This window comes from Pelobates fuscus, chromosome 5 (genome assembly GCF_036172605.1).
Source record: "Pelobates fuscus isolate aPelFus1 chromosome 5, aPelFus1.pri, whole genome shotgun sequence".
Classification (NCBI taxonomy): domain Eukaryota; kingdom Metazoa; phylum Chordata; class Amphibia; order Anura; family Pelobatidae; genus Pelobates; species Pelobates fuscus.
In genome coordinates, this window is record NC_086321.1 from 317,308,451 (window position 1) to 317,328,691 (window position 20,241).

At 42.9% G+C, this 20,241-nt stretch overlaps 1 protein-coding gene across 1 annotated transcript in view; it reads right to left on the bottom strand.

Annotated features, from left to right (window-relative positions):
- Nucleotides 1–20,241, bottom strand: part of KISS1R (KISS1 receptor) — a 436,110-nt gene that overhangs the window by 53,453 nt on the left and 362,416 nt on the right. Inside the window, exon 4 of the mRNA XM_063457370.1 lies at nt 17,817–18,055. Within this exon, the coding sequence (XP_063313440.1) occupies nt 17,817–18,055 (239 nt within the window). The remainder of the gene's footprint in view (nt 1–17,816; nt 18,056–20,241) is intronic.

Sequence of the window (20,241 nt, forward strand, 5' to 3'; positions counted from 1 at the left end):
TTTAATACCCAAAATTTCAAAAGATGAATTGAAATTGCTAAACAGAGAAATTAGTCAAGAAGAGGTCATTAACATAAATCATAGATAAGACAATAGTAAAGTACCAGGTCCAGATGATTTCTCTAAAGCATTTTATAAATATTTCGGAAAAATAATTATCCCCCATTTAACAGTGATGTTTAATGAAATCGCTGGTAAAAGTAAGGCATCCAAGGATCTACCGAGGGCAAATATTCTGCTATTTTTAAAGCAAGATAAATCCCCTACTGAACTGGCCAACTATCGTCCGATCTCTCTGAATAATGTGGTTGTAATATTATACGCATCAATTTTGGCTGAAATAATCAAATGAGTGCTTCCATCAGTTATTAATGGGGATAAATTGGTTTCCTTTTGGGTAGACAATCATGCAATAATACCAGGAGAGTGATTGATTCACTGGACTGAGTTCAGTCCAAGAGGGTTCCCCTTCCGACCCTGTTGGTGGATACAGAAAAGGCCATCGACAGGGTCGGATGGGGATTTGTGAGGAAGGTACTGATCCAGTTTGGGTTTACTGGTTGGATAGCGGGAGCAATCGATGCTCTGTATTCATCACCAACAGCTAGAATAATTGGTTACGACATCTGTTCTAGTTGGTTGAATATTTAAATCGGAACCAGACAGGGCTGCCCACTATCACCACTATTGTACGTATTATGTATAGAACCTCTTGTGATCAACATAAGGAATAACTTTAATATTACTGAAATTGTGATAGAGATTGCAAAATGTGTCTCTCTGTAGATGACATTCTAACCTTTATAACTAACCCCAATAAATCCCTTCCGGAGATCATGAAAGAATTTAGAAAATATAGTTGCATAGCTAATTATAGATTATGTGTAAATCAAACCATTGTTCTAGTCAAAAATATAGAGAGAGGTACCCTTCATTCGGTTAAAAATCTATTTAAATTTAGGTGGACTGAAAAAGAATTCCAATATTTAGATATCACAATCACTTCAGACCCTAGAGACATAATAAGCACAAATTTTCTAAGACTCATTAGGACACAAATAAGCTTTTAATAGAATGGGGTTCTCATTAGATTTCCTGATGGGGGTGGTTGAACACAATCAAAGCCTATATTTTTCCAAAATGGGCATATCTATTTATGATGATTCCTTTGCAATTTCCAGTAATTGATATAATCCAGTCAAACTTTACAAATTTTATTTGGAGAGATAAAAAACTCTGTATGATTACAAAGGCCTTGGCTAGAAGAGGATATCAAGCGGGAATTGGATAACCTTTAATAAAGGAGACATATCAAGCGAATATGATTGTACATATATATTTTTTTAAAATACAACTGAAATAATCATTCAACCATGATATGTGATAGAATCCAATAAAGTAGAGATAGATAATTTAGGATCTGTCCTATGGTGTGATATAGATAAATCTAAATATTAAATATTAAAGAATAACTCTTATTATTCATCAAATTATAAATAAATGGTATAACATTTTAAAAAGTTCTATATATTTCTAAGAGAATCTTTGAAGGAGCTAATATTAGTACCATAGAATTAATTATTCCTGACATTAGCTTGAGGAGTTGACAAAGACAGAATGTTTCAATAGTAAAAGATTTATGTGAGGGTTCCTGATTACTCTCTTTTGAGAAATTAAAAGTAAAGTTTGATTTATCAAATAAAGAATTTTTAACTGCATGTGACTGGCACGTTTACATAGATTGAGATGGAGCGCAACTGCAGATTTCTTAGGATTTAAATTGATGATTAGAAAATTAGAGAATAAAATAGGAATTGTCTATTCAATATAGGAAAATACAGGTACTGTATCTTTAATTACTTCGCTGTAGGAAAATACAGGTACTGTATCTTTAATTATTTCACTGTTGGTAAGCAGCTTCCTATATGCAATCTATCACATTTGCTGTTTGCAAGTTTTAAGTTAATGAAGAAAGCTATAATGAAGTTGTAACAGCAGAGATTTGTTTTAGGTTTAAAGTTAGCAGGTCAGGGAGCAGCTGGTGCCTGAATGCTTAACGAGCTTGGGAGCAGGCTGCAGCAGAATTGATTGGAAAACTTGAGAGCAGACTAAGGAAGGAATGCTCAGCAGTCTTGAGAGAAAAAAGTTCTTATCACAGATGAAACGATTAACTTAGCTTCCAGAGGGTGGAATTCAGGTTCCAGTGTTCTCCTCCGAGGAGGTTCTTTATGAGACAGGATGAGAGAAGTCCAGATACTAGCCGTGGTCGAGGAGAGCAGAAGGAGGTTAGTTTGAGTTCCAGTCCGGTTCGGTACCAGGTAGATTTGCAGAGAGAACTTTCAGCCGGTTTGATATCGCGGTAACGCTGTTCATTAATCCAGCGTCTTGTGTCTGGCGCGGTCGCATTATGTAGCGTGGTGAGACCGCGTCAGAGAGAGGGGGTGTGGCTAAACTCCGTCAACCCGGAAGAGACAGGAATTACCGGTAGCTGGGGCATGACAGTACCCCCCCCTGTAAGGAGCACCCCCCGGGTGCTATCCACATGGTTTAGAAGGATAACGTTTGTGGAATGCAGTAATTAGCCTATTGGCATGGATCACAGAGGAGTTTTCCCATGTATCCTCATCAACTCCGTAACCTTTCCATCTAATGAGGTACTGTAGAGAGCCACGATGGATCTGTGAATCCAGAATTTTTTGGACCTCGTATTCTTCTTCACCTTGTACCAAAATAGGATCAGGAGTAGTGATTACATCTCTATGGAAAGGGTCAGGAAGATGGGGTTTGAGCAAGGAGACATGGAAGACTGGATGAAGTCTTAAAGTAGGTGGAAGCTTCAATTTCACAACATTACGGTTGATAATTGACAATATTTGAAAAGGACCAAGAAAAAGGGAACTTAGTTTCTTTGAAGGACGGTTGGTGGATATGTTTTTTGAGGAGAGCCAGACAAGATCACCAATTTTGTAAGCGAGAGGAGGTTGTCTCTTAGTATCAAAAAACTTCTTTTGGTAGGAGAATGCTAATTCAAGATTTTCATGGAATTTTCGAAATAGGGAGGACATGTGAGAGATTTGATTTGAGACGGTGGGGTTAGATGAAGGAATTATGTGAGCAGGAAACGAAGAGGGATGAAACCCATTGTAACAGACCGTTTCACTTACAAGAGGATAAAACCCAGTTTAGGCGATATCCCCCTTTCCAGATGCACAGGCAGCTACTGCAAGCACCAATCTCCCGACTGGAAACACACGAACACTGGAATAGCTGAACAAGAAAAGCATACGAACAGCTTACACTCCTGGCAGTCAGCATACACTCCAATTCCCCCCAAGAACGAGACGACACATCGGTTTGAGGGTCAAGCAGAATCTCAGGTCTGGAACACCCAGCCTGCTTTTTATTACAGTTGTGCACGTACAGGACACACCCAGGGGGAGGCATAAAACAACCAATCAAGTAATAGTACAACCCACACATCCCCTCCCCTCAGATAAGCAATTAACATAATTACTACATACAGTAAAAATCCAGTTTCCACACATACTCTGTAACTTTAAAACCATACATCACATTCACATAAAAATACATATCCACAATCAATCCATTCAGGGGAACAACATATTAAAAAATGAATCAGACCAGGGGTTCAAAAGTTAGTAAAAGTATCTTTTGTTCCCCCTGGCTGGCAGTATTTTAATCTGGTCACACAGTAAAAGTAAAACCATCCCCACAATGCATCCTGGTTTCCTCCCTTCTGCCCTGGAGATAATTGGAGAAGTAATCCAATTATCTCCCAGGTCAAAGACAGAACTCCATTACACATGTGGGGACCTAAATACAGCATTATGTTTTAAAATATATAAAGTTACTTTTATTACACCAAACACAGACATGTTACATATCCCCAGATAGCTCAGGTCTGGGTGCAGATTATTAGGTGAATGGCACCCAGACCACACGAATACTGTTTTTAAAGGGCCCAATCTCCCAGGGACCATAATCACATGGCAAGAGGCTGGCAAGCAGTCCTCCACTTGGTTCTTTTAAAGGGGTATACACATACATTAACAGTGGTTATACATACAGGACAGTATATAGTGGCTGTATTTGCCACAATGCTCCCCCAGAACCAAGCCGGCATACACAGTCTGATCCTAACGGATCGGCTTGGGGATGTCCGGGAGAGTACTCACGGATCACTTGTCAATGTCTGTTTGTCTGGATAAACCGTCGGCGTTGCCGTTCTGTTTCCCAGGGCGGTAGTGGATGGTAAAGTCAAAAGGCTGCAGCGCCAAACTCCAGCGCAGCAGCCTGGCATTGTCTCCTGACACCCTGTTCAGCCACACCAACGGGTTGTGATCCGTGAGTAATGAGAAAGCTTGTAGATAGGGATAGATAGGGTTGTAACTTTTTGAGGGCCCACACCACAGCCAGGCACTCCTTTTCAATGGCGGCGTAGCTCACTTCCCGGGGTAAAAGTTTCCTGCTTAGATAAGCCACTGGGTGCTCGCCGCCATCCGCTCCGACTTGGCTCAGTACTGCTCCCAATCCAAACATAGAAGCGTCTGTATGAACGAGAAATCGTTTAGTTGGATCGGGAGCAGAAAGTACAGGGGAGTTTACAAGAGCCGTTTTTAGTTGCTGAAATGCCTGTTCGCACTCTGGGGCCCAGGTTACTATCTTAGGTAAGTTCTTGCGGGTAAGATCCGTGAGGGGTTTGGCGAGGGCACTGTAATTGGGCACAAATTTGCGATAGTACCCTGCGGTACCTAAAACGCTAGCACCTGGGTCTTAGTGCGGGTGGTTGGCCACTTGGCGACGGCCTCTATCTTGGCCGGCTCGGGTTTCTGCTGACCGCTGCCTACCCGGTGTCCCAAATACTGGACCTCGGCCATCCCTATGTGGCACTTGCTGGGCTTGAGGGTCAATCCTGCCTCCCTGATGCGGTCTAGTACGGCTCCTATGTGGGTCAGATGTTCAGGCCAGGAGCAGCTAAAGATGGCGATATCATCTAGATAGGCACAACCATACTCCTGAAACCCATCCAGTAGCCGATCCACCATCCTTTGGAAGGTAGCAGGGGCATTTTTCATCCCGAATGGCATGACTCGGAACTGGTACAAGCCAAACGGGGTGACAAACGCCGACTTGGGGATGGCGTCCTCGGCTAGTGGAATTTGGCCATTTTATCCAGGAGCTCGTCTATCCGGGGCATCGGGTAAGCATCGGAGGTGGTTTTGTCGTTGAGCCTCCGGTAGTCTACGCAGAAACGGGTCGTTCCATCCCGTTCCGGCACTAGTACTACTGGGGAGGCCCAAGGGCTATCCGAGGGCTCTATCACTCCTAGCTGGAGCATCTCCGCAACCTCCTTATGCATACTCCCTTTTACGGATTCTGGGATACGATAAGGAGGCTGGCGTAGGGGGGTTTGGTCCAGAGTCTCTACTTTGTGGGTGGCTAGGGGGTTTTCTCCCTAATTAAGTTTTGGACTTGAGTCCGTTCTGGGGCGGTTAACCGCTCCCCCAACTGTATCTCTCCCAAATCTCCTGTCTGGCCCTCCTGGTCTAAGAGATCGGGGAGAGGTAAGTTGTCGAAATCCTCGGCTGCGGACGCGCAGATCGCAGTGACCTCCTCTGTCCGCTCTTGGTAGGGCTTGAGCATGTTCACGTGGAGCATGCGTCTAACCCCTGTGCCGGTGACCGGGCCGATCACATAGGTGGTATCGCATATTTACTCTACTACCTTGTATGGGCCTTGCCAGGAGGCCTGCAGCTTGTCCTTGTGGACGGGTCGTAATATGAGTACTTTTTGTCCCACCTGAAAGCTGCGGTCCCTGGCTCCCCTATCGTACCATCGGCGCTGTCGTCGTTGGGCCGCCTGGAGGTTGTCGCGCACAGTCTGAGTCAGGGCCTCCAAGCGTTCCCTAAACTCCAGTACATATGGCACAAAAGGGGTACCATTAATGGTCCCTTCTCCCTCTCAATGTTCCCGGATTAAATCGAGGGGGCCCCTCACTCTCCTCCCGAACAGAAGTTCGAAAGGGGAGAATCCGGTGGATTCTTGGGGTACCTCCCTATAGGCGAACATTAAGTGGGGAAGGAACCTTTCCCAGTCTTTCTGGGTATCCATGAACGTTCGGATCATCTGTTTGAGAGTGCCGTTGAAACGTTCACAGAGCCCGTTGGACTGGTGGTGGTATGCGGAGTTCAAAATTTGTTGCACCCCACATAGTTTCCAGAGCTGGTGCATCACTTCGGCGGTAAACTGAGTACCCCTATCTGAAATAATTTCCCGGGGAAATCCCACGCGGGAGAAGATTCGCATTAGGGCATCAGCTACCGTTTCGGCGTGCACATTGGTCAGGGCCACTGCCTCAGGGTATCTGGTGGCGTAGTCCACTACCGTTAGCACATATCTCTTACCGGAGGGGCTAGGTTTAGCTAGGGGCCCTATTATATCGACTGCAACCCTGCTAAAGGGTTCATCAATTATGGGGAGGGATCATAGCCGGGCCTTGTAACGGTCACCCCTCTTCCCTACCCTTTGGCAGGTATCGCAGGTCTGGCAGTACCGCCGCACATCTTGGGAGATACCTGGCCAGAAGAAATTCTGGGTTAACCTGTGCTTGGTCCGGCTAATCCCTAAGTGACCCGACAAGGGTATATCGTGCGCGATGCGCAGCAGCTCCAATCTATATTTCCGTGGGACAATTAATTGCTTAATGGGTATGGGGATCGCTCCGGCTATCACTTTCTCGGCTTGGCGATATAGAAGTCCCTTATCCCAGATATACCTTTCTCCCTCGAACCCGGCCTGATTTTTGTCTATCCGGTCTTTGTACAGTTTTAAAGAGGGATCTAGAGCCACTTCTGACCCAAATTCTAAGGGGGACGCCCAGGGAGTGACATTAGGCATGGGGGGTACATTGCTTACCTGAGCCTCAGAGTGGTTAGGTGGTGCTGTGGTGCGAGCCTGTTGTCAAGTTACAACCGGATACAAAAGCTGAAGTCAGCTCCCCCAAATCGTTGCCCAAAATAACATCCGCTGGTAAATCCTGCATTAGGCCCACCTCCACATTTCCATTCCCCGCTCCCCAATTCAGGTGTACCTTGGCAGTAGGTATCTTATAGATTGCTCCCCCTGCTACACGTACTGCCACAGATTCCCCAGTGAGGTGACTTTTAGGTACCAGGTGGTTGCGGACCAGCGTTATAGTGGCTCCAGAGTCTCGCAACCCCTGTACCTTTCTGCCCTCCATCTGTACCTCTTGCCTGTGCCCTTGCCGGTTGTCAGAGGCGGCTTGGACCGGGTTTACCTCATGCAACGTACCCAGAGGTTCTTCGGGTACTTGGTAGGGCTCGGCTTGGGCACAGTGCACCGCGGCTCATGGTTGGGTGCCGGGGCATTCCAGCTGGGACGTGGTCGGTTGCGGGGGCAATCCCGCTGCATATGTCCCTGTTGGTTGCAGGTGTGGCATCGTATAGGGGGTCGAGCCGGATACCTGGGGGTGTAAATGTTATTATTTACTCCCGGGCGTGCTGGTACTGTTGCGGGTACGGCTGGTACTGGCGTTGTAGGCCCATATGTGTTTTTTATTTGGGCCCGCTGCTCCCTCCTGACATCCTGGAACTCATCGGCCAGCTGGGCTGCGTCTTGTAGGGTGCGTGGCTTCCGATCTTGTACCCAAACTTGCAAATGTGGTGGTAGTCCCTCAAAGAACTGTTCTATCACCATAAGTTGGAACAGTTCGTCTAGGGTGGTTACTTGGGTAGCTTCCAACCACCCCTTGGCTGCCCATTGTAAGCGATGTGCCCATTCTGTGTGCGTGTCGCTGGGTAGTTTCTTAAGCTCTCGGAACTTTAGCCGGTAGGCCTCTGAGGTAATTGCATACCTGGCTAGAATGGCCTGTTTTACCTTGGCATAGTTTGTGCTGTCCTCATCTGGTACGGCACGATATGCCTCTGCAGCACGACCAGATAATTTCCCTGCCAGTAGGGGTACTTGATCCTCTGCGCTGATATTGTGCAAATGGCATAGTCTCTTGAAATCCTGCAGGTAGTCGTCTACCTCTCCATCGGCGGCTTCTGCATAGCTTTTAAAAGCTTGATAGGGGATTTTTGGTTTCCCTGGTAGGATCTGAACAGGTGATGTGACTCCCGTTTGGGGGGTCATCTGCGACCTTCGAAGCATGATGTAGCCCTGCACATCAGTATAAACCCTGTCGGCCATCCGGTCAGCCATTGCTGGGGAGAACAGAGCCATCCTGCTTCTGTACTCTCTTTCAAATTCCATTTGCTCCTCCTCCCTTGGAGGTGCTGCAGCAGCTGCGGCTCTATCCCCTTCCATTAGCTCTGCTATGAGGGTAGCCTTTGTCTTGCTGCTGCTGTTGTTCCTCTTGCCTCCAACAGCTCTTTCAGCGTACTTCTCTTTAAGATCGTGTAATCCGTGTTCATTTAACAGCCGTTCGTGAGTTTCCTCGTGTTCCCGGGTTCCGGTTCCCACCGAATAAATAAACCCACGAATTGTTGCTTTCGTTTAGGATTCCGCCGAACGCTGCTTTGCTGGGTAGTTGAAATCCCGTCGCTTGCCACCAATTGTAACAGACCGTTTCACTTACAAGAGGATAAAACCCAGTTTAGGCGATATCCCCCTTTCCAGATGCACAGGCAGCTACTGCAAGCACCAATCTCCCGACTGGAAACACACGAACACTGGAATAGCTGAACAAGAAAAGCATACGAACAGCTTACACTCCTGGCAGTCAGCATACACTCCAATTCCCCCTAAGAACGAGATGACACATCGGTTTGAGGGTCAAGCAGAATCTCAGGTCTGGAACACCCAGCCTGCTTTTTATTACAGTTGTGCACATACAGGACACACCCAGGGGGAGGCATAAAACAACCAATCAAGTAATAGTACAACCCACACATCCCCTCCCCTCAGATAAGCAATTAACATAATTACTACATACAGTAAAAATACAGTTTCCACACATACTCTGTAACTTTAAAACCATACATCACAGTCACATAAAAATACATATCCACAATCAATCCATTCAGGGGAACAACATATTAAAAAATGGCATGAATCAGACCAGGGGTTCAAAAGTTAGTAAAATTATCTTTTGTTCCCCCTGGCTGGCAGTATTTTAATCTGGTCACACAGTAAAAGTAAAACCATCCCCACAATGCATCCTGGTTTCCTCCCTTCTGCCCCGGAGATAATTGGAGAAGTAATCCAATTATCTCCCAGGTCAAAGACAGAACTCCATTACACATGTGGGGACCTAAATACAGGATTATGTTTTAAAATATATAAAGTTACTTTTATTACACCAAACACAGACATGTTACATATCCCCAGATAGCTCAGGTCTGGGTGCACATTATTAGGTGAATGGCACCCAGACCACACGAATACTGTTTTTAAAGGGCCCAATCTCCCAGGGACCGTAATCACATGGCAAGAGGCTGTCAAGCAGTCCTCCACTTGGTTCTTTTAAAGGGGTATACACATACATTAACAGTGGTTATACATACAGGACAATATATAGTGGCTGTATTTGCCACACCCATAATTGGAGAAGAAGGGAGTCATTTTGCTGCTGGTATGAACTGAGTTGTTATATGCAAATTCGGCCATGGGCAACCATGTCATCCAATAATCCTGTAGGTGGGAACAATAGCATCGTAAATATTGTTCTAAGCATTGGTTAACTCTTTCAGTTTGCCCATTGGTTTGGGGATGATAAGCGGAAGATAGTTTACGTTGAATACGAAGAGAAGCACACAATGCGTTCCAGAATTTGGAGGTAAACTGGGTTCCACGGTCCGATATGATTTAGTCTGGAAGCCCATGAAGTTTCACTATATTGTCAAGGAATACCTTTGAAAGTTCAGATGATGAGGGTAGTTTCTTCAAAGGAATAAAATGGGACATTTTTGTGAAGCGATCCACTACTACTAAAATGGTAGTATGATGTTGAGAAGGGGGAAGTTCCACCAAGAAGTCCATGGAAATGGATTGCCAAGGTCTTTCTGGAATCGGTAGATTCAACAATTGACCAAAGGGTTGATGATGTTCAGATTTGGATCTTTGGCAGGTTGAACAAGTTTTGACATAGGATTCGATGGTGGTGTCCTGGCGAGGCCACCAATAATATCTTTTGGATAATTCAAGGGTCTTTTTTATACCAGGATGACCAGCTAGAGGAGAATCATGAATGAATTCAAGTATTTTATTTCTGAATGCGGAAGGAATGTAAATCCTGTCATTGAAATAATAGAGACCATCTTTCAGTGATAACTTAATTGATTTAGGAAGTTCAAGAGCATCCGGACTTAGGCCTTTTATGTCATCTATAAGGGACGTTAAGACTCCGATGACTGTATGTGGGGGTTCCAATTCAAGGTCTTGGTGAATTCTGGAAAGGGCATCCGCCTTTTTGTTCCTAGATCCAGGTCTAAAAACTATTTGAAAATTAAACCGGGAGAAGAAGAGGTTCCATCTTACTTGCCTAGCAGAGAGAGCTTTGTTGGAGTGAAGATATTCAAGGTTTTTATGGTCAGTATAAACTATTATAGGAGCTTGTGTTCCTTCAAGAAGATGTCGCCAGGTTTCTAAGGCTGCTTTTATACTCAGTAATTCTTTTTCTCCAATAGGGTAATCTTTTTCAGCAGGAAACATTGAACGAGAGAAAAAGGCAACTGGATGAAGAGGATCTTGAGGAGTTTTGTGTTGGGAGAGGACAGCTCCGATGGCCGTTTCTGAAGCATCTGTTTCAAGGACATAAAGACATGTGGGGTTTGGAAGTTGAAGGATAGAAGCAGTTGTAAATCTTTTTAATTCATCAAAAGCTTTTTGAGCCTTTTCATTCCAATTCAAAGGATGTTTTTTGCTGTTAAGTGAATTAAGTGAATGAGCTAATTAAGTGAATCAGCTAATTGATTTTTAATAAATTTTCTGTAGAAGTTGGCAAACCCCAGAAAACTTTGTAATTCTTTTACATTAGAAGGAATGGGCCAGTTGAGGATACAATCGATTTTAGAACTATCCATGCCTATCGAATGAGGATAATAACGTAACCTAAAAAGGTTATTTCATTGACGTTAAAAAGACATTTTTCTGGTTTAGCGTATAATTTATGAGTTCTAAGTCTGGACAACACCCATCTCACGTGTTTTTTGTGTTCCTCAGGAGTATTAGAATATATAAGAATGTCATCTAAATAAATGATAACACAGACGTCTAGAAGATCCCTGAAGATATCATTTATAAAATGTTGAAAGGTTGCAGGGGCGTTGCAGAGGCCGAAAGGCATCACAAGATACTCGTAGAGGCCATATCTTGTTCGGAAAGCAGTTTTCCATTCATCGTTAGCCTTGATTCTAATAAGGTTATATGCCCCACGGAGGTCAAGCTTAGTGTAGATGGTAGCTGTTTTTAACCTTTCGATCAACTCATTTATCAGGGGAAGAGGATAACGATTTTTAACTGTTATTTTGTTTAAGGCTCTGTAATCTATGATGGGACGTATGGTCCGGTCTTTATTTCTCACAAAAAACATACTGAAGGCAGCAGGTGAGCTGGAAGGTCTAATGAACCCCTTACGGAGGTTTTCATCCAAGTATTCCTTGAGTATTTTTAATTCAGATTCAGAGAGAGGGTAGATGTGCCCAAAAGGTATGGGGGCACCAGGTATGAGGTCTATGGGACAGTCGTAGGGACGATGAGGTGGGAGTATTTCAGCTTCCTTTTTACTGAATACATCTGAGAACTCAGAATAACAGGAAGGTATAGTTGGTTCTTCAATAGTCTGAAAAATTGGAATATGTTGTAAGCATGTTTCCTTACAATACTCAGAGTTAAAGGTGAGAGAGAAGGGAGACCAAGTAATTTGTGGGTTGTGGTCCCTTAACCAGTTGATTCCTAGTATGATCGGATAAAGAGGAGAAGAGATAATATCTAATATAAGATATTCGGTATGAGTATGATGGGTGGTTGTTCTTACAGGAATAGTTTCATTTATTATAGGGCCCGAGGCTATGAGGGAGCCGTCAATCACTCTGACAGAAACAGAAGTGCTTTTACGAACAAAAGGAATTTTATTTTTTGTTACAAAGGATGAATCGATGAACACCCCGTTTGCCCCAGAATCAATGATGGCTTTAGTCGTAATTCTTTCTTTGTCCCACTGTAATATGAGAGAAATAGAGGAAAATTGAGTGGTTGCTTAAGAAGGAAGTGCACTTAGTATAGAAGTGGTATGAGCATGCTTACCGCCCTTTGGCCGTTTCAATAAGGGGCAATCTGGGATCAAGTGATCTTGTGAGGCACAATACATGCAGAGGTTTAGTAGACGTCTTCTAGTTTTTTCTTCTAGTGTTTTTTCAGTTCAGTTCAGTTGTTTTTGAAGGACCAAATGGTTTTTTCCATGATGAACCTGAGAGAGCTTTTTCGGCCTTTCTTTCTCTAAGCCTTCTGTCAATGCTGATTGATAATTGAATAAGCGCATTTAATGTAGTAGGAAGTTCAGTTCTAGAAAGTTCATCCTTTACTCCTTCGGATAACCCAATTCGAAATTGGTTGAGCAGGGTTATGTCGTTCCATTGAGTTTCTATCGCCCATCTTTTAAACTCAGCAATGTAATCTTCGACAGGTCTATGTTTTTGCTGAAGGGTTCTGATGGTTAAATCAGCTGTAGACTGTTTGTTAGGATCTTCATAAAGGAGAGACATAGCTTCAAAAAATTCATCCAATGAGTCTAAGATGGGATCGTCATTTTCCAAGAAGGAGTGGGCCCAGGCCATAGGTTCACCTCTTAGGAAGGAGATAACTGAACAAACCTTAGATCTTTCAGTGGGATACGATCTAGGTTTTAGAGCAATTAATAACTTGCAGGAGTTAAGAAACTCCCTGTATTTGGATCTATCTCCAGAACATTTTTCGGGATTACAGACAGCAGGGTCGCTAGCTGAGTGCATAACGGTATGAGGAGTATGGGTTTGTAAGTCTCTGACATAAGTAAGAATCCGTTCATTTGTAACCTGGAGATCTTGCATGCCTTGGGCAAGTGTATCAACTCTTTGATTCAGCATAGTAAATTTTGAATCGAAATCCGCTGGATCCATTACAGAGGCTGGATTAATCTGTCACGTTTACATAGATTGAGATGGAGCGCAACTGCAGATTTCTTAGGATTTAAATTGATGATTAGAAAATTAGAGAATAAAATAGGAATTGTCTATTCAATATAGGAAAATACAGGTACTGTATCTTTAATTACTTCGCTGTAGGAAAATACAGATACTGTATCTTTAATTACTTCACTGTTGGTAAGCAGCTTCCTATATGCAATCTATCACATTTGGTGTTTGCAAGTTTTAAGTTAATGAAGAAAGCTATAATGAAGTTGTAACAGCAGAGATTTGTTTTAGGTTTAAAGTTAGCAGGTCAGGGAGCAGCTGGTGCCTGAATGCTTAACGAGCTTGGGAGCAGGCTGCAGCAGAATTGATTGGAAAACTTGAGAGCAGACTAAGGAAGGAATGCTCAGCAGTCTTGAGAGAAAAAAGTTCTTATCACAGATGAAACGATTAACTTAGCTTCCAGAGGGTGGAATTCAGGTTCCAGTGTTCTCCTCCGAGGAGGTTCTTTATGAGACAGGATGAGAGAAGTCCAGATACTAGACGTGGTCGAGGAGAGCAGAAGGAGGTTAGTTTGAGTTCCAGTCCGGTTCGGTACCAGGTAGATTTGCAGAGAGAACTTTCAGCCGGTTTGATATCGCGGTAACGCTGTTCATTAATCCAGCGTCTTGTGTCTGGCGCGGTCGCATTATGTAGCGTGGTGAGACCGCGTCAGAGAGAGGGGGTGTGGCTAAACTCCGTCAACCCGGAAGAGACAGGAATTACCGGTAGCTGGGGCATGACAGTGACTACATTGAAAGAAGACATTCTACATGCAGATAATGGAATTGGTCATTTACTGAGTAAAATATTTAAGGGATATCAAATTAAGGCAGTTTATTTGAAAGCAAAATAGTAAATGAAAAATGAAATAACATTAGAGACCCCCTCTCCTTTTAAAAAAATTGGAGCAAGACTGTCTGATAAATACACAATTCAAGGATTGGGGATTAGCCTTTATGAGATTGAAAAACATCAGTACACTGTCTAAATTAGATTAGCCAACATATCACAGACTAATCCGGCAATATGTTGGAGATGCAATATGGAACATATTTGGTGGAGTTGTGCTAGGATTATAAAACTATGGAATCATGCTTTTGATTTAATCAAAGATGTAACTGGTGTAACCTTACATAGGAAACCTATCTCAATTGGCAACAACATCCTAAATCTTATGCCACTTTGGCAATTCATTGTTTTATGGCAATTCAAGTTCTTATTGCCAGACACTGGAAACAAATAGAAGTTCCATCCAGAGATCATTTTATAAATCAACTGCTTTACCAGCTTGAAATGGAGAAAGGGATTAGTATATCAAACCCAAGAGTAAACCGTAATCAAATATCAAAATATGGAAACTATATCAAATTGGTTAAAAATCATCAGAACAGATTAACTCATGGGCAGGATCTAGACCCTTAAGTAGTAGAGTGATATATATCAAAGTAAGGAAAGTTAGCTCCACAGCCTTGATGACTAACATGAAGGGAAAAATAATAATTTTATTTTAAACTTATGAGAAGACATAAACCACCCTTATATAGAATGATTGTATTTGTGTTATGTATGATACATAAAGAATATAACATTTATATACCTCTCATGGTCTTTCTGGTTTTGATCTAGGCTATTACTCACTATTCTAATTTCTATATTATTTGGCTTTGTACCTCGCTATCCCTGAATTCATTTGTTTACCTGATTCTGATTTGTTCCTGACCATTCACTATCTTTTTGTAAGTTAAGCCTAGCTACTCTAAGGTCCAGTATATGTTTATTCTTGGTTTATTAATTACACACTGCATGTTGGGTCTTTTAGCATTCCTGTCACACTGGAATTTCAGTGAAAAACCAACATGGTCAACACGAGTGTCTCATAACCCGCTTCAGTCTGGATTCCGCGCTCGTGACTCTGTTGAAACAGCTGTGACCAAAGTATCCGACGATTTAATCGCTGCTAAATCTCGTGGCCATTACTCTATCCTAATTATCCTTGATCTTTCTGCTGCATTTGACACTGTTGATCATCAACAGCTTCTTCTCATTCTCCATACCTCTCCCAGCGCTTTTTCAGTGCTTCTTTCTCTGGCTCTACCTCTTCTCCCAAACCCCTCTGTTGGTGTCCTCCAAGGTTCAATCATTGGTCCACTACTGTTCTCCATCTATACTGCCTCCTGTGGTAAACTAATCAGCTAATTTGGCTTCCATTATCATTTATATGCAGATGACACACAAATCTACCTGTCCTCTCCTGATCTTTCTCCACCCATCTTGACTCTTGTCTCTGACTGCTTCTCCGCAATTTCCAATTCGATGGCTGCTCACTTCCTTAAACTCATCCTATCTAAAATAGAATTTCTGGTCTTTCCTCCCTCAAGTGTTGCTACTCCTGTGTCTGTCTCCCTCCAAGTCAACGGCGCCACTATCACCTCTACCTCGCAGGCTCACTGCCTAGGTGTTCTCTTTGACTCTGACCTCTACTTCACCCCTTATGTCCAGTCAATAACCAAATCCTGCCGCTTCCATCTCAAAAACATAGCTTGCATCCGCCCCTATTTAATACCAGACGCGGCTAAGGTGCTGATCCATGCCGTTGTTCTCTCTCACCTTGACTACTGCAATCCCCTTCTCAGTGGTCTTATGTGTTCCTAGATTGCACCACTGCAATCTATTATGAACACGGCAGCAAGGCTAATTTTCCTGTCTGCGCCTCCCACGCCTCCCCCCTCTGTCAGTCCCTACATTGGCTTCCAGTTAGATATAGGGTTCAATTTAACATTTTGGTGCATGCATACAAGTCCCTACATGATGCTGCTCCAACCTACCTATCCTCCCTAATACACAAGTATGTCTCGTCGAGGTCCCTGCGCTCTGCCGAAGACCTATGTCTATCCTCTGTCCGTACTCCAAACTCTGATGCTCATCTCCAAGACTTCTCCAGGGCTGCACCTTTTCTGTGGAGCTCCCTTCCCTTCTCCGTTAGACTTTCACCCAGTCTCCACTCCTTCAAAAAGTCTTTGAAAACACACTTCTTCAGGAAAGCATATCATTTAAAAAGTTAGCGGATTTTCATTCCCCCCCTCCATGACTCCTCTTCTGCAACTGTCAAAAATAACCTAAGTTCCCAGTGAATACTTTTCTAGCAACCTATTTCGTTACCCCTACTTATACCCTTTGTGTCACTATACCCCACTACCTCTAGCATGTAAGCTCAACCCCTCTGTTCCTGTGCGTCCATTTGTCTGGTTACAATTACGTGTCTGTTAGTCCACCCATTGTACAGCGGTAAGGAATTTTGCTGGCACTATATAAATAATAAAATAATTATAATAAAGATTGTATCATGTTCTTTTAAAGAGCCATAGTTGTTTGTGTTAATTGTCACTTCAGTGCATTTTCTTTTATACTAGTTTTTATTGGCATTGCTGGGGAGTGGTAATATAGGCTGAAGCACTGTTTGGGGTTCTGAAAAGCCTTGATTCTAATTTTGCCACCATATCATTGGTAGTCGTGAGTCTACTGTAATACATAGAGAGAAATAAATACTACAGTTACACAATTGGTGACATTGCATGCACCATATTTGGAGATAATTATACAGCAGAGTGAGGGTATTGATGTTTTTAATGTACTGGGGTAAAGGGTAACTGGAGCATGGCTTGGTATTAATATAGCAGGTGTGGAGTTTATGAACATAGATTTATGTAATATTCTGAATTCAATCAATATTTGGTGCCCAATGTGATTTACAGAGCACATTAGGGTTTAAGCAGTGGCATACATACCGCGGTTGCAGGGGTCGCAGTTGCTACCGGGCCCATCACTCCAGGGGGCCTGGCCACCCTGCAGACCGCTGCGACCGGGTACCAGCTGCCACGTTTTGCGGCAAACCGCCGGGCCCATCTTTCAAGGGGTCCATCGGGTGGCCCATGCGGTCAGGGCCACCTGATGGATATGGATTTTCAGGCATCACTGCTGGGAGGAAGTGACTCCCCGGTCACTTCTCCCAGCTATCAGAGCCCACGTGGGAGGAAGGAGGAGGAGGGAGTCAGAGTGGGAACTCTGACTCCCATCAGTCTGAGCCCCCACTGGACTCCAGGGAAAGTCACAAAAGGTAGGAAACAGGAAACATTTTGTATATGTATGTGTCTGATAGTGTGTGTGTCTCTGTATGTATGTGAAGGGGGGGAGGGGAGGTTGGGGGGCTGCCCACGGATCAATTTCGCACCGGGGCCCCATGGATTGTGTGTACGCCATTGGGTTTAAGATTGGACTTGCATCGTAAAGTGCGTCGTATAGGGCTTATTTAGGTGGCCCTTAAGTCAATATAGCTTTGACTGGTAAGAAACTAGTTAAACTAGTAAAGAAAAGCTTAAACAACAACACTGAATAATAACACCATTATGTTGTAGGTGTATACATATATAGAAACAAATAGATAGACAAAATTAGAGACAATATGTTTGTGTCATATACACCATGGTGTTCTTTCAGCAGCACTGTTGTCAATAAACCCATTTCAACTTTCAGGGTTTCTTCAGCATTATTAGAAAATCTACAACATTACCCACTCATGCTTCTCTTTACATTGTCAACCACAATTAATTTGGTTTGTTCCGATACCTGGTAGCTGTTATCCACTGGCTCAACAGAAGGACGTCCCATTTGGTAGACCATGGCAGAATAGCAGATGCAAATAGTTAACAGGGGCAGAAGGTAGACTGCCAGAAAATTGTAAAGGATGAATGCTTTCTCATGAGATACTGATGGAAAGGATTCAATGCAGTACATCTGTGGTCCAAACCAGTAACCCTCCATGAGTTGGTTGTATATAGGAACTGGAATAGAAACAATGAACGAACCTGTAGACAGGATAGAATAATTAAATAGTGTAAAAAAAAAAAAAAAGTAAATATAGTTAGGACTCAAAACAGTGTGACAATTTACTTCTAGGTTGTTCTTTGCATATGCATTACGATTTTATTGTAACCTTTAATAAGTCTGATACACATATAATTGGTAATTATTGATAGCTTCTCAGTTATTATTTCCTACATTATCCTTGCTAGAGTGCTATCCTCCTTTGTAAAAAAAATCAAAAAATAAAATAAATTATATTTATATTTCCTGGCCATATCCATGGCAGCACAACAATGGGTAGCTCCTCCCTATCCCTAGTTAGACAGTAACTACATTTAAATACGGGTATATATGCTCCCTCCTACCCCAACCTCCCTCAGTCTTTTTGTTCCTGTCCTTTTCCTATAGGACAACTAGTCATTTCAGGACTAAAATATTTTTCTTTGTGGCTTTCCTGAGGGTATTTACCTTCAGTTCCCAGCCTCTCTTCCTTGGGAAGTCTTCAGTACACTGCCCTGTGCAAAGGTGTCACCCTGAAGAAACCCCTTTAGTGACCATGGGTCAACTTGCAGTGACCCTAGGGGTAGCAAGAGAAGACATGCCAATAAAATGGATTCCCAGCACTGACCAACAGGTAGCAGGAAGTGGCAAGTAGAATTTTCATCAAGGACTGAATACAATCCTATTTCTTTAAATATCTGGCATCTCACTGTATATATATATATATATATATATATATATATATATATATATATATATATATATATTATTTTGTTTTTAATAAGTTATATGTATGGGTATGCAGTGGTTACCAGATACCCCCTTCTACCTGTTTACTATTATCTAATTTTTGTTATAATTTTTTTTTGGTTATAGGTGGGTTGGAAAGAACTGGAACAATAAGGTAAGTTTTCATCTATGTTCCCTGGTTGTCTAGGGGTATTATTGGTGAGTTTTGCAGCTTTTTCGCTGCATTTTGATGGCAAAATTAGGCAGTATTGGCAGCTCTCCGCTTTGGGAGCCGCCATCTTGCTCGGAGTCCGCGTGAACGAATTGCGCATGCGCGATTGAACGTTCGCGTCATGCCGTTTCCCACGCATGCGCAGAAGTGCTGATTTGCGCAGGTGCATGAGTTCCAACGGGTCTGTGCATAGTGAAGTCATTAGTGATGTTGTGTAACCTTTTTAAAGCACCAAAACCAAATAAAAATGACCTGTTTAGGTTCTTCAATTCTCAGAGATTGTCTGCATTTCCTGACTTCTCGGTTTTGATTGAAATTCGTTGAAACATTAGTTCCTGTACTTAAGGTACCTTATTACCTTTCTTAACCCCTTAAGGACACATGACATATGTGACATGTCATGATTCCCTTTTATTCCAGAAGTTTGGTCCTTAAGGAGTTAAAGGTATATTTCACCTTTTTTCAACATTTTTATTTTTATACTGCTTTGGTATATTAATTTCAATTCATTAATTATATCAATTCTCAAGTTCCTAAAACAGGAGAAAGAGGGATCATTCTCATAAGACTCAGATGCATCTGTTCATAATCAAAGATCACACTCCAAGAGTTATAGGTAAGACACTTTTTAATATAATGTATTTCGCTTATTACAAACAAAAGAGAGTGAACATTTATGTATTCCCTATAATGATAGTTCTACGGGAAAGAAAGCATCTGGATCTTCCAAAGGTAAATTGCCTAAAAAGAACTGATGCAAAGCCTGCGACAAAAGACCCTTGGAAGGGAAACGTCCCTGCGCAGAATGTTTATCAGTGGCAGCTGGATCCTATACCTCTACACCGGATATAATGCAGTTTATAAAACAGGCAGTATCTCAAGGGATAAAAGAGGCAGACTAAGCACGGAAAAGGCCAAGGCTTCCTGATCCTTTGGATTACTCGCAGGAATCAGATTAATCTATGGATGTAGACTCCTATAGAGATCCACAAGCCATAGGAAGAGATGCACTGTCAAGCAGATGGCAATTCAGCCTAGGATGTGCTCCACTTTTTTTCCCCCCTTCTGAGGAGGCTAAGACAAGAGAAAGTGTCCATTATTCTCATAGCCCCATTCTCGCCATGCAGACCATGGTGGGCCTCTGCAAGGAAAATCCACGGCAGCTTCCAAAAGTTCCTTATCTGCTCCAACAAGGTCCAGTTCTTCATCCAAATCCAGTCTCCCTCA